The sequence below is a fragment of the Kogia breviceps genome, chromosome 4, assembly GCF_026419965.1.
Source record: "Kogia breviceps isolate mKogBre1 chromosome 4, mKogBre1 haplotype 1, whole genome shotgun sequence".
Classification (NCBI taxonomy): Eukaryota; Metazoa; Chordata; class Mammalia; order Artiodactyla; family Physeteridae; genus Kogia; species Kogia breviceps.
In genome coordinates, this window is record NC_081313.1 from 63,604,866 (window position 1) to 63,618,813 (window position 13,948).

Consider the following 13,948-nt stretch of genomic DNA (forward strand, 5'->3'; position numbering starts at 1 on the left):
AAAATATCCAGGAAATAATAAAAAATTATTCAAGATGCAAAACACTAGGGAAATCTAAGTAACTCTCAAGGGAAAAGACAATGAACAAAAACCAATTCTGAGGTAACCCAAATGTTTGAATTATCAGAAAAAGACAAAAAGAATTATTTTAATCAGGTTCTACAAAGCAAAGGTAAACATTGTTGAAATGAATGGAAAGATAGAAGTCTTCACCAAAGAAATCAAAGCTATAAAAAGAACCAAATGGAAATTTTAGAACTGAAGAATACAATAAAAAAATTACTAGAGATGATGGATGGAAGAGTCAGTGAATTTGAAGATACATGAGTAGAAACTATCCAGTCTGAATAACAATGAGAAAAAAAATGGAAAAAAAGAGCTTCGAGGACATATGGGACAATATTAAAAAGTCTAATATTTGTGTTATAGGAGCTAGCTGAAAACTTCCAAAATCCCATGAGTCTGGGTTTTCATGATTCACTCAACCCTGTAAGTAAACACAGCTAATTGGATGAGTGGCAATAATGCCTGACAGATTTGTTAACTTAAAAAAGAAAATATTTAAGCAGCTAAAGGAACCAAGATATAAAGTAATTAAATTCTCAATTCTCAAAAACCCTTTAACTTCAAGCCTGAGGGCCATTTAAAATTCATTGAATTAAATTAGTTTTTTGTTTGTTTTTAATCACAATTTAGGGAGTTAGTAGGATCCCTGGTTTTAGCATTAAATTATGTGGAAGTAGGAATCCAGTGCAGAGACTCCCAATTTGGCAGATGACATTTAAACATCTTTTGTCTGCTGAACTGCAGAATAAATCCAGGACAGGAATCAAAGTAAGTGGAAGCTATCAATGTAGGCATATTTAAAAAGAAATTTGAGGCAACCAGAAAGTAAAAATTGACTGCTTTATCGTTATGAGAATTTGCAGCTGGGCTGGCAGAAACCTTGTCAATAACAAAACAGAAGCCAGAAAACTATAAAATATATACATTTAATATATATAAGTGCTTAAGTGGAAAGTAAATTCTAAGGCTAGCTACACTCTTATTCAAGAGTGAATTGTATGTACTGAATCTAAAGGTCACCCACAGATGACCTCATCTTATTCCACTCCTCTAATACACATAATCTCACCACCTCTACCCAGATTGGGTTAATCAGAATTAACCATTAATTCCTCTTTAAATATGTCATCAAAAGCAGCTCCAAACTATCAGGTCAATGCCCATTTTTCACATTCTGACCTTCATAAGGCTCTGTACATCTTCTTTCTTCAGTGTACCATATACCCTTAACACATGAAACCCTTCCTTTGTGCAAAAAGATTAAAAGTAATTAGACACATATTTGCTATAAAATTTTCCAAACACTCAAAAGTAGAGAAAATGGTATAATGAACCTCCACGTACCCAACCTATAACAATCCTCAGATTCAACAATTATCAAGATTTTCCACTTTTGCTTCACCTATCTCTTGATTTCTTTGCTGGAGTATTTTCAAGCAAATCTTAGACATCATTATCTCATGCCACATATTCCACTACGTAGTTCTAAAAAATGGACAGTGAAGAGTAATTTTAATTGAGCCAGTTACTGTAAAATCTATGAAAATATTGACCTAATACGGTTATCCATAGGCCATAAAAATTTTCGTACTGCAACTGATACGATCTAGAACGTGAAAAGACAACCTGCAAAATGGAAGAAAATATTTGTAAATCATATATCTGTTAAGGGACTTGTAGTCAGACTTTATAAAGAATTTTTACGATTCAACAAAACCTCCACAAATAACCTAATTTTTAAAATGTGCAAATAATTTGAAGACACTTCTCCAAAGAAATATATAAAAAGCCAATAAGCACTTGAAAATATGTTCAACATTATTAGTCACTAGCGATATACAAATAACGACCACAATGAGATGTTGCTTCATATCCATTTGGATGGCTATAATTAAACAAACAGATAATAACAAGTATTGGTGAGGATGTGGAGAAATTGGAACCCTTATACATTGCTAGTGGGAATGTAAAATGTTGTATGTAGCTGCTTTGCAAAACTGGCACTTCCTCAAAAAGTTAAACATAGAGTTATCATATGAACCAGTAATTCCACTCCTATGTATATACCCAAGAGAAATACACTGGCATAATTCCACACAGAATTTGTACAAGAATGTTTATAGCAGCCAAATTTCATTAGTAGCCAAAAAATGGAAACAATGCAACAGTCCATTAATTGATGAATAGACAAATGTGGTATATGCAAATAATGGAAATTTATTTGGCCACAAAAAAACTTTAATAAAGTACGGATACATGCTACAATATGAAGCTTGCAAACATTATGCTAAGTGAAAGAAGCCAGTCACAAAACACTGTATACTGTATGATCCCATTTAAATGAAATGTCCAGAATGGGCAAATCCATAGAGACAGAAAGTGGATTAGTGGTTCCTTAAGGTTGGGGAGAAAGGGGAGTGACTGCTTTGGATGACGAAAATGTTGTAAAATTGATGGTGTGCTGGTTGCACAATTCTGTGACTACACTGAATTGTACCCTTTAAATGTATAACATTTTGTATCATTAGGAAATACAGATCAAATTCAAGCTAATCAATTGTATATCTCAAGAAAGATTTTTTTAAGGTCAATGAAGTCATTAAAATTTAGTGTTTTCTGAAACTGAAGAAATCTTTTCGATTGAGCTTGAGAAAATCCAGAGAATACGGAAGCCTTATTGAAGACATACTGAAATCATTACAACCCGTCTGGAAAGACTTACGTATATTAAAATATGAAGAGTTGGGCGAGAACGGCTGCCATTTGTGCTGTGTATGAGGTGACGTATTGTTATCCTAATTTTACAACTGACGGATTGAGTGGTATTAGAGTTACAGAACCAGAATATGGCAGTGCTGCATTGCTAATTCACGTCAGTCTGACTCCACTGGCGCTTTTTCCAATCCCAGCTTGGCTGTGGAAAGGAGTTAAGGAGGGCAAAGGCAGTGGGTGGGAGAACCCAGCTGCTAGGAGTGTTTCTGAGTGAAAACCGGTAGAGAAGGCAAGAGGGGAACAGAAAACTTCCAACTTATCACTTCAGTCTCCTTATGCAGAAACGCTCATTTTTATGGAGATAGGATTTCATGTCCTTTTTTAGGATGCTACTAAAATTAAAAAGAGAAAATATATCCAATTTGTAAATTCGTACCCCAGAGCAGCAACTTGGCGTCTCAACCCAGCTTCTGTCTTCCCTGACGCCGCGTTCTTCTGAACTACCGATTTCCTGACTACCTTTCAAAGGTGCAACGCCCGCGACACTAGTACGCGAAAACCACCCGGGAAGACGACGAGCTGGCGAAACCCGAGCCGCCGCCTCTGCGCGTGCGCACCGCTCCTCGGCCCCTTCCGCCTCCGCCTCGGAAGCTCCTCCTAGGCGGCCGTCGGAGGCCACGGCAAGGTCTCTTCTGTGTAGAGTCGGGTTTTCTCGCCGTCTGTGACGCGTCTTCGGCGGCACCCACAGCTCAGCGCCTGCACCGACTGAGGACCACGGTCACCATGACAGCGACCGCCGGAGCCCCTGGTAAGCGGGGCTCCCCAGGCTCCGGGTCTGGGACGGTGCTCCACACAGTGGGCTTGCAGTGGACGTTTTCTCCGGCCCGCTGCCGGTAGTTGGGGGCCCTTTGAGAGACTCCTCTGGCGGCACTCCTTCCTTTTCTGGATCTCGTGGTCCGCGTTCTCTACGTTCTCCCAGAGTCAAGCGGCCTAGAGCCTTGGTTCCCGGCGTGGGCGGTACAGAAAAGCTTTTGGGGTGGCAAAGAATGGCAAGAATATTCTGACATTTTGTAAAGGAGTTTTTTTGTTTGTTTGTTTGAAGAGCAGTTTTAGGCTCCTGGGAATATTGAGCGGAAGACATGGTGATTCTCCATATACCCATACCTGACATACGCATAATTTCCCCATATCAGCCTCCCCCACCAGAGTGGTACTTTTGTTACAATTGTGAGCCTACACTGATGCATCGTAATTACCCAAAGTCCATACTTTACATTAGGGTTCACTCTTGGTGGTGTACGGTCTGTGGGTTTAGACAAATGTATAATGAATGACCCGTTCCATGGTAGGGTATCATACAAAATAGTTTCACCATCCTAAAAATCCTTTGTGCTCCACCGACTTATCCTCCTCCCCCCAACCCCTGACAACCACTGATCTTTTTACTGTCTCCATAGTTTTGTCTCTTCCAGAATGTCATGTAGTTGGAATTATACAGTATGTATGTAGCCTTTTCACACTGGCTTTTTTTCACTTAATAATATGCGTTTAAGCTTTCCCTGTGTCTTCTCATGGCTTGAGAGCTCATTCCTTTTTAGAGAGCAATAATATTCTGTTGTCTTGGTTTACCATGGTTTATCCATTCACCTACTGAAGGATATCTTGGTTGCTTACAAGTTTCAACAATTATAAATAAAGCTTCTATAAACATAAGTGTGCAGGTTTTTGTATGGACATAAGTTTTCAACTCCTTTGAGTAAATATCAAGGTGTATGATTGCCGGATTGTATGGTAGGAGTATGTTTAATTTTGTAAGGAACTGCCAAGCTCTCTTTCAAAGTGGCTGTACCATTTTGCATTCCCACCCACAATGAATGAGAATTCCTGTTACTCCACATCCTCACCAGCATTTGATATATCAGTGTTCCGGATTTTGGCCATTTTAATAGGTGTGTAGTTATACCCTGTTGTTTTAATGTGTGTTTCTCTGATGACATAGATGTGGAGCACCTTTTCATATACTTGCCATCCATCTATCTTCTCTGGTAAGGTGTCTGTTAAGGTCTTTGGTCCATTTTTTAATGGGGTTGTTTTCTTATTGTTGAGTTTTAAGAGTTCTTATATTTTTAGGATAATAGTCCTTTATCATATGTGTCTTTTGCAAATATTTTCTCCCAGTCTGTGGCTTGTCTTTTCATTCTCTTGATGTTACCTTTTGCAGAGCAGAAGTTTTTCATTTTAATGAAATCCAGCTTATCCATTATTTCTTACATGGATGGTGCCTTTGGTGTTGTATCTAAAAGGTCATTGCTGTGATGTGACCTTTGATACAAAAATCTACAAAGGTCATGTAGATTTTCTCCTATATTATCTTCTAGGAGTTTTATTGTTTTGTATTTTACACTTAGGTCTATGATCCATATTGAGTTAATTTTTGTGAAGGTATGACGTCTGTGTCTAGATTCCTTTTCCGCATGTGAAGGTCCAGTTGTTCCAGCACCATTTGTTGAAAAAGCTGTCTTTGTTCAGTTGTATTGCCTTTGTTCCTTCATCAAAGATCAGTTAACTCTATTTATGTGGGTCTGTTTTGGGACTCTCTGTTCTGTTCCATTGATCTATTTGTCTATTCTTTCATCAAAACCACACTATCTTAATTACTGTAGCTTTATAGTCAGTTTTGATGTTAGATAGAGTCATCACTTCATTCTTCTCCTTCAATATTATGTTGACTATTCTGGGTTTTTTGCCCTCCACATACACTTTAGAATCAGTTACTCGATATCCACAAAATAACTTTGTGGGATTTTGATTGGGATTGCTTGAATCTATAGATCAAGTTGGGAAGAACTAATATCTTGACAATATTGAGTCTTCCTATCCATGTACATGGACTATCTCTCCATTTATTTATTTATTTATTTATTTTTGCGGTACGTGGGCCTCTCACCGTTGTGGCCTCTCCCGTTGCGGAGCACAGGCTCCAGACGTGCAGGCTCAGCGGCCGTGGCTGACGGGCCCAGCCGCTCCGCGGCATGTGGGATCTTCCCTGACCGGGGCATGAACCCGTGTCCCCTGCATCGGCAGGCGGACTCTCAACCACTGCGCCACCAGGGAAGCCCTCTCCATTTATTTAGTTCTTCTTTGATTTCATTCATCAGAGTAGTTGTCCTCATGTTGATCTTGTACATATTTTGTTAGGTTTATACCTAAGTATTTTGGTTTTGTGGGTTTATTGTAAATGGTATTGTGTTTTCATTTCAAATTCCATGCTCATTGCTGGTAAATAGGAAAGCAATTGACTCTTGTGTATTAAACTTGAATCCTTCAACCTTGCTATAATCACTTGTTAATTCCAGGAATTTTTGTGTTGATTCTTTTGGATTCTCTACATAGACAACCATATCTTTGTGAACAAAGCAGTTTCATTTCTTCTTCCCAGTATGTACACCTTTTATTTCTTTTTGTTGTCTTAGTGCATTAGCTGGTACTTCCAGTATAATGTTGAAAAGGAGTGGCAAGGAGGGAGGAGTATTACTTTTTGAGATCTTGGTTGAAATGAAAGGAATGTGACATTTACCTGACCCATAATTTCAGCAGATGAAATGAGGAATAGTTTGAGCAGTCCTATTCCTCTTTGGCAATTGGGTGAGGATAGGAAATGTAGACAAAGTGATGTGGCCAAGCATTATTCCAGCTTTTTTTTATGCAGCCTTTAGAAGCTGGTAATTAGTGTGTCTCTGTTGTTTGACCCCAGAGTTAGAGGTGTGTTTTTTTTTCACATTTAAAAAATTGAAGTATAGTTGATTACAGTGTTGTGCCAATCTTTGCTGCACAGCAAAGTGACTCATTTATACACATATATACATTCTTTTTTTATATTCTTTTCCATTATGGTTTATCCCAGGAGATTGCATATAGTTCCCTGTGCTATACAGTAGGACCTTGTTGTTTATCCATTCTAAATGTAATAGTTTGCATCTACCAACCCCAAACTTCCAGTCCATCCCTCTCCTTCCCCCCCTCCCCCCTCCCCCTTGGCAACCACAAGTCAGATCTCTATGTCTGAGTCTGTTTCTGTTTTGTAGAGAGGTTCATTTGTGCCATATTTTAGATTCCATGTATAAGTGATGTCATATGGTATTTGTCTTTCTCTTTCTGACTTACTTCATTTAGTGTAATAATCTCTAGTTGCATCCATGTTGCTGCAAATGGCATTATTTCATTCTTTTTAAAAATATAAATTTATTTATTTATTTTTAATTTTATTTTATTTTTGGCTGTGTTGGTCTTTGCTGCTGCACACAGGCTTTCTCTAGTTGCACCCAGCAGGGGCCACTCTCTGTTGCGCTGCACGGGCTTCTCAGTGCAGTGGGTTCTCCTGCTGCGGAGCACAGGCTCCAGGTGCACAGGCTTTGGTAGTTGTGGTACAAGGGCTCAGTAGTTGTGGCTCACAGGCTTTAGAGCACAGGCTCAGTAGTTGTGGCACATGGGCTTAGTTGCTCCGTGGCATGTGGGATCTTCCCGGACCAGGGCTTGAACCCATGTCCTGTGCATTGGCAGGCAGATTCTTAACCACTGTGCCACCAGGGAAGCCCTATTTTGTTCTTTTTTTATGGCTGAGTAGAATTCCATTGTATACGTTTACCACATCTTCTTTATCCATTAATCTTCAGTGGACATTTAGGTTGTTTCCATGTCTTGGCTATTGTAAATAGTGCTGCTATGAACATAGGGGTGCATGTATCTTTTTGAGTTATAGTTTTGTCTGGGTATATGCCCAGGAGTGGGATTACTGGATTATGTAGTAATTCTGTTCTTAGTTTTCTGAGGAACCTCCATACTGCTGTACTGACTTATATTCCCACCAACAGTGTAAGAGGGTTCCCTTTTCTCTATACCCTCTCCAGCACTTGTTATTTGTAGACTTTTAATGATGGCCTTTCTGATTGGTGTGAGGTGGTACCTCATTGTAGTTTTGATTTGCATTTCTCTAATAATTGGTAACGTTGAGCATCTTTTCATGTGAGTACTGGCAATCTGTATGTCTTCTTTGGAGAAATGTCTATTAAGGTCTTCTGCCCATTTTTTGATTGGGTTGTTCATTTTTTTGTTGTTGAGTTGTATGAGCTTTTTGTATATTTTGGATATTAAGCCCTTGTCAGTCGCATCATTTGCAAATATTTTCTCCCATTCTGTGGGTTATCTTTTCACTTTATTTTTATGGTTTTCTTTGCTGTGCAAAACAGTTAGAGGTGTTTTAAGCCAGGAAGTTCGACTCCAGAAGGTTACAGTATCTTTTACATAAACATAAGTAGTCACATCAGACAGTTTTGGTAATACATTCTTTTTTCAGTTTAAATTTTTTCCTGATTGTAAACATAATACATGCTCATTATAGAACATTTATACAGTAAAGTATATTGAAATAGGAAAACAATTTACATAGTGCCCATATTCAGAGGTACCATTAATTAACTTTTTGGTATATTTTCTGACAATCCTGACTTTAAAGAAAATATAGGGAATTCCCTGGTGTCCCGTGATTAGGACTCTGCACTTCCCCTGCAGGAAGCCTGGGTTTGATCCCTGGTGGGGGAACTAAGATCCCATAAGCCATGTGACATGGCCAAAAAAAAATACGTATAGTTAAGATTGTAGTATACATGCTACCATATACTGTGTTCTAATTTTTGTTCTTCTCCCACTTTTTTTTTAAACATACAAACTAATTTTTTAGAGCATTTGTTTTTAGTGGCTTAGAACAACACATTTATTATAATTCAGGTGGCCAGAAGTCCGAAATGGGTCTCAGCTAAAAATCAGTGTCAGCATGGCTGCATTCCTTCTAGAGGCTCTAAGAGAGAATCAGTGTCCTTGCCTTTTACTATCCTCTAGAGACTGCTTGAATTCCTTGGCTCATGGTCTCATCCTCCATTTTCAAAGCCAGCAGTTGCTGGTCAAGTCTTTCTCACATTGCATCACACCCACACTGACTATCCTGCCTTCCCTTTAACTTACAAGGATCTTATAAGATGCTTAATGTGATTAGATTAGGCTCACCTTGATAATCCAAGCTCAGAGTCAACTGATTAACAACTTTAATTGTACATGTAACTTTAATTCGCCCTTGCTGTGTAACAACATATTCACAGTTTCCACAGATTAGAATGTAGACATTGTGGGGGGGATCATTATTCTTCCTACTGCAGTACCTGTACATATTGTTCTCCACCTTGCTTTTTTCTTGCATAACATATCTTTGAGATTATTCTATATTACACATATGGATCTACCTCATTCTTACTAATGGCTGCATTGTCTTCCATTGCATGAATATACCATAATTTATTTAGTGAATTCACTGTTGCTGAATATTTAGGTTATTTTCACTCTTTTGCCATTACAAACAATGCTGTAATAAATATCCTTATATCAAATGTGTCATTTCCTACATATTACAAGCATATCTGTCAATGGGATAAGTTTATGAAAGTGGAATTTCTGGGTCAAAGGGTAGATGTATTTTTCCTTTTTTTTCTTTTTTATTAACTTAAAAAAATATTTATCAAGATATAATTTGTAGGGGCTTCCCTGGTGGCGCAGTGGTTGAGAATATGCCTGCTAATGCAGGGGACATGGGTTCGAGGCATGGTCTGGGAGGATCCCACATGCCGCGGAGCAGCTAGGCCCGTGAGCCACAACTACTGAGCCTGCGCATCTGGAGCCTGTGCTCTGCGACAAGGGAGGTCGCGATAGTGAGAGGCCCGCGCACCGCGATGAAGAGTGGCCCCCACTTGCCACAACTAGAGAAAGCCCTTGCACAGAAACAAAGACCCAACACAGCAAAAATAAATTAATAAACTCCTACCCCCAACATTAAAAAAAAGATATAATTTGTATACCATACAATTCACTCATTTAAAGCATAGATAGAATTCATTGGTTTTTAGTATATTCAGAGTTGTGTAACCATCACCACAATCAATTTCAGAGCAATTTCATCACCACAGAAAGATGTAAAAATTAGGGGAGGTCACATATAGGAACTCTCTACTTTTTGCTCAGTTTTTTCTATAAACCTAAAACTGCTCCCACTAAAAGTCTTAATTTTTAAAAATTACAAGTAATTTTGCCTTTCTCCTGGCCCTATTTTCAGAATAACAGTTTACTTAAAATAGTGATAATACCCTAGATTATAGGTAATTAGAGTCTGAAATTCTGTGTATATGAAAAGATATATACAGTTGTGGCTAAATGTAAGGTATAATTTCACCCATTAACTGGGCAAGGAGAACTTTTTGCTTCAAATGTTTTTTAATTTCTGGAATCGTGGTATTTTATTATTAATCTGCAAGTTACCCTTATAAAAATTTTGAATCCATTGTGTTTAGTTGGAAGGTGTCAAGGATACATCTGGCTTGCACTATTAACTAACATTTAGTTTTTTTATGGTAGCATGCATGATTACCATTTCTGTGAGATTTTTGGTATATCTCAAAAACTTCATTTTTAACAGCCACATCAATTACATATTTTATCATGAGGATATACTGTGATTTAATTTTTCCCATTTTTGGACATTTCTATTTTAGCCAGTAGTTACTGTACCTTTTTGAGATGCCTAAGTTAAACATTTAAAAAATGATGGCCATGTGTTTTCATCTGAGTCTGAAAGGTCTGTGACTTTCTTGCCTATGCTAAAAAGGGGCATGTGTTTTGTGTAGGAGACTGCTTGGATAGTGGATGCTACAGCTGTTTAGTTTCTTTATTCTGTAGCCCAATATGCAGAGTGGTTACTAAGTTCCATGCATGTTACTTAGAAGTTATTTTTATATGCCCCTCCATTCTCTTATCAAATTTTACTTTCTCTCAATGTCTTATCATCAGTTTATGATGGCCATTTTTAGGTTTTTAACTGTTGTTAGGTGGAATTAATAAACAATTAAACAGAAGACATAATCTCATGCATAGGGAATTTGCAGCCATTTGGTAGCCACTTAAATGTTTAAACCAATGAACAAGAATTGGCGAGGTAAACTTATAGATACCTCTTTCACTGTTTTTCAGTCTTTTATCCTTATATTGCGATATGGCGTAATATGGAGTAGAACTGATTCAGGTATTTTAGTCTTGGTTAACTCACACATTTTAATGCCTAATTAAGAAAAAAATCTGGTCTGCCAAAAACTAGTTGATAGTTACGGGAATTACGTATATTTGTACATGCTAGATAAATCTATAAATACTAACTCAGGATTTACTTAGTTACTCATGTAAGTGTTGTTGACATTTATAATTTGAAGGTGAATATGCTTAAATGTGTAATTTAAGATTCTAAATGGTTAATATAAATATAGAATGGAGCCTCAGGTGGAGAAGACAAGTAAGTTCTACAAAATTTAGAAGTTTTTTTTTTTTTTTTTTTTTTTTTTTTTTGGTGGTACGCGGGCCTCTCACTGCGGGAGCACAGGCTCCAGACGCGCAGGCTCAGCGGCCATGGCTCACGGGCCCAGCCGCTCCGCGGCATGTGGGATCTTCCCGGACCGGGGCACGAACCCGTGTTCCCTGCATCAGCAGGCGGACTCTCAACCACTGCGCCACAAGGGAAGCCCTAGAACATTTTTAACATAGCATTGGCTTTATATACATTTTACTTATTTATGGGGCCAGGATTGGAGAAGATACCATGTGAAAATTCCTGCTTTAAAATATCTGCTTCTTACCAGTTTTTTTTTCTTCCTACATATTTCCTCACAATTTTGAGGTTCAGACCATCCTATATGTTTACTAATTATTACTTACATCATAAATAACATATTTATATATAAATATATATTTTTATACTTGGTACATCTTAATACTTGTTCTTAATTTTAAAAAATCTTATATTTTCCCTGTTTTATTACTTTATTTTTCTCTATCAATTTATGCTGTGCCCTTTTTTTATTAAAAAAATTTACCCTATAAAAACTTCTTTTTAATGTAAATGCTGTTATTTTAGGATCTTGGAGTGAGAACATACTGGAATATTTTCTCAGAAATAACCAAATCACAACAGAAGATGGCGCCCAGATCGTCTGGTATCATGCGGCTAACCACAAGGTACAAGTGAATGAGGCACTGAGAAGTAAGTCATTAGTTACTTGTATTTACATTAGATTATAGATGAAGTCAACTCTTTTTAAAAAAAATATCTGGTCATATTTGTAGGTCCCAGAGACTTAGATGATTCAAGTGTAAATTCTTGGCTAACATAAACATTTTTGTTAAAGATCTCATTTTATTTACAAAATGAACAAGTTTCCATAATGGAAGAATTTTCTCATTTTTCCAGAAGTGATTTACCATTTCTCTGCCTTATTTAAAACTCTAATATATTATTACATTTGCTTATATATTGTAGTGATTTAGGTAAAATTTTTAATATCAGGTTGTATGTGATACATACATGTTTTTGTGTCTTTCACAGTGTACTAAGGAGAAGCTCAATAAATAGTTGTTGAGTGGATGAACGAAGCCATTGAATACTAATGTATAATGCTTTGGGCAATATTTATGCCTAAGCTAGAAACCAAGCCTTTGGTTTACTAACCCCATCTGTAATAAGATGATTACTATAGCAGTTTAGTTAGCCTTTTGCTATGAAGTACCCCTGTTGGCTGCAGCAGCTCAGGAGAATGAAAGCATATCACCAGAGGGGTAGGGCATAACTTGAAGTGCCCTGTTCCAACAGGAAAAATTCCTTGTAACCTTGTGTTTTATTGCAAAAATTTACACATTTTTTGCATCTTAGTTATGTATCTAAATATGTATTTCTATTATTGTAAAGATACTCTTTTAAATTGCTTTTCTTTGTTCCTCAAAGGGAAGAATCTTGTCTTCTAATATCCCTAATACCTAAAACAGTGCCTAGCACATAGTAATCAAACAGTGATTATTTAATAAATAAATTTTTGCAAAAGCAGTGTTTCAGGAAGATGTTGATTAGTGGTTGCCTGGAGTTGATAGGAATAGGGACTAGAGAGTAAATGCTAATGGGTACAGCGTTTCTTTCTGGAGTGACAAAATTTTTCTGGAATTAGGTGGTGGTGGTGATGGTTGTACAACTTTCTGAATATTCTGCAAACCATTGAATGGTATACTTTATTTATTTTATTTATTTATTTATTTGGTTGCGTTGGGTCTTCATTGCTGCACATGAGCTTTCTCTAGTAGCAGACTTTCTCATTATGGTGGCTTCTCTTGTTGCGGATCACAGGCTCTAGGCAAGTGGGCTTCAGTAGTTGTGGCTCGCGGGCTCTAGAGCGCAGGCTGAGTAGTTGTGGTGCATGGACTTAGTTGCTTTGCGGCATGTGGGGTCTTCCCGGACCAGGGCTCGAACCCGTGTGTACTGCATTAGCAGGCAGATTCTTAACCACTGTGCCACCAGGGAAGCCTTGAATGGTACACTTTAAAAGGATGATGTTATAGTGTGTGAATTATATATCAATTTTTTTAAATGGAAAAATGATAGGAATAATACAACTGTTATGTACAGACAATATGGTTGTGTATATAGTAAATCAAAAAGATTCTACAGATAAATGATTATAATTCATAGGTTAATTTAGACAATCTGTCTTTTTTGACAGTATAAAATCAAAACAAAATAAATTTTATTTCTATATAACAACTAAAAATTTGGAAAAAATCTTAAAAATTTACAATTCGTAATAGTAAATGCAGAAGCCTCATACCTAGAAATAATTTAATTAACTATAGATCATTTACTTTTAGCCAAGTTTTAAAAATGACTAATGGAAGTCATTTCTAGTTGCTGGAAGTCTGGTGTTGATCTGGGAATTTTTTATAGGTTACTTAGTTTTCAGATAATATCCTCTTTACCTTCTCTTAGGCAACAAGAGCCCCATGTATTAGAGTTGGGGATGTTTTTCATCCAGTCCCTTTCCTCAGCTCTGGCTAGTCTTGCAATTTCTTTCTAGTCCAAAGGAAAGAAAACAGATTCCTGGAGACATGTATTTCATTGCTTTATCTTATTTCTCCCAGAATTTTTTTTTTTTTTTTTTTTGCGGTATGCGGGCCTCTCACTGTTGTGGCCCCTCCCGTTGCGGAGCACAGGCTCCGGACGCGCAGGCCCAGCGGCCATGGCTCACGGGCCCAGCCGCTCCGC

General features: G+C 37.5%; 1 protein-coding gene across 4 annotated transcripts in view; it reads left to right on the plus strand.

Annotated features, from left to right (window-relative positions):
• Positions 1 to 2,712: 2,712 nt before the first annotated feature.
• FAM151B (family with sequence similarity 151 member B) overlaps positions 2,713 to 13,948 on the plus strand; it is a 33,088-nt gene continuing 21,852 nt past the window's right edge. For 3 of the 4 annotated variants that reach the window (XR_010840179.1, XM_059060680.2, XM_067031231.1), the window contains exons 1-2: positions 3,226 to 3,586; positions 11,780 to 11,905. Coding sequence is in view for 3 of the 4 variants with exons in the window: in XM_059060680.2 (XP_058916663.1) it covers positions 3,562 to 3,586; positions 11,780 to 11,905 (151 nt within the window). In the remaining variant the exon portion in view is untranslated. Of the gene's footprint in view, positions 2,846 to 3,225; positions 3,587 to 11,779; positions 11,906 to 13,948 lie in introns of those variants that run through there. The other variant, XM_067031230.1, reaches the window with a different exon arrangement.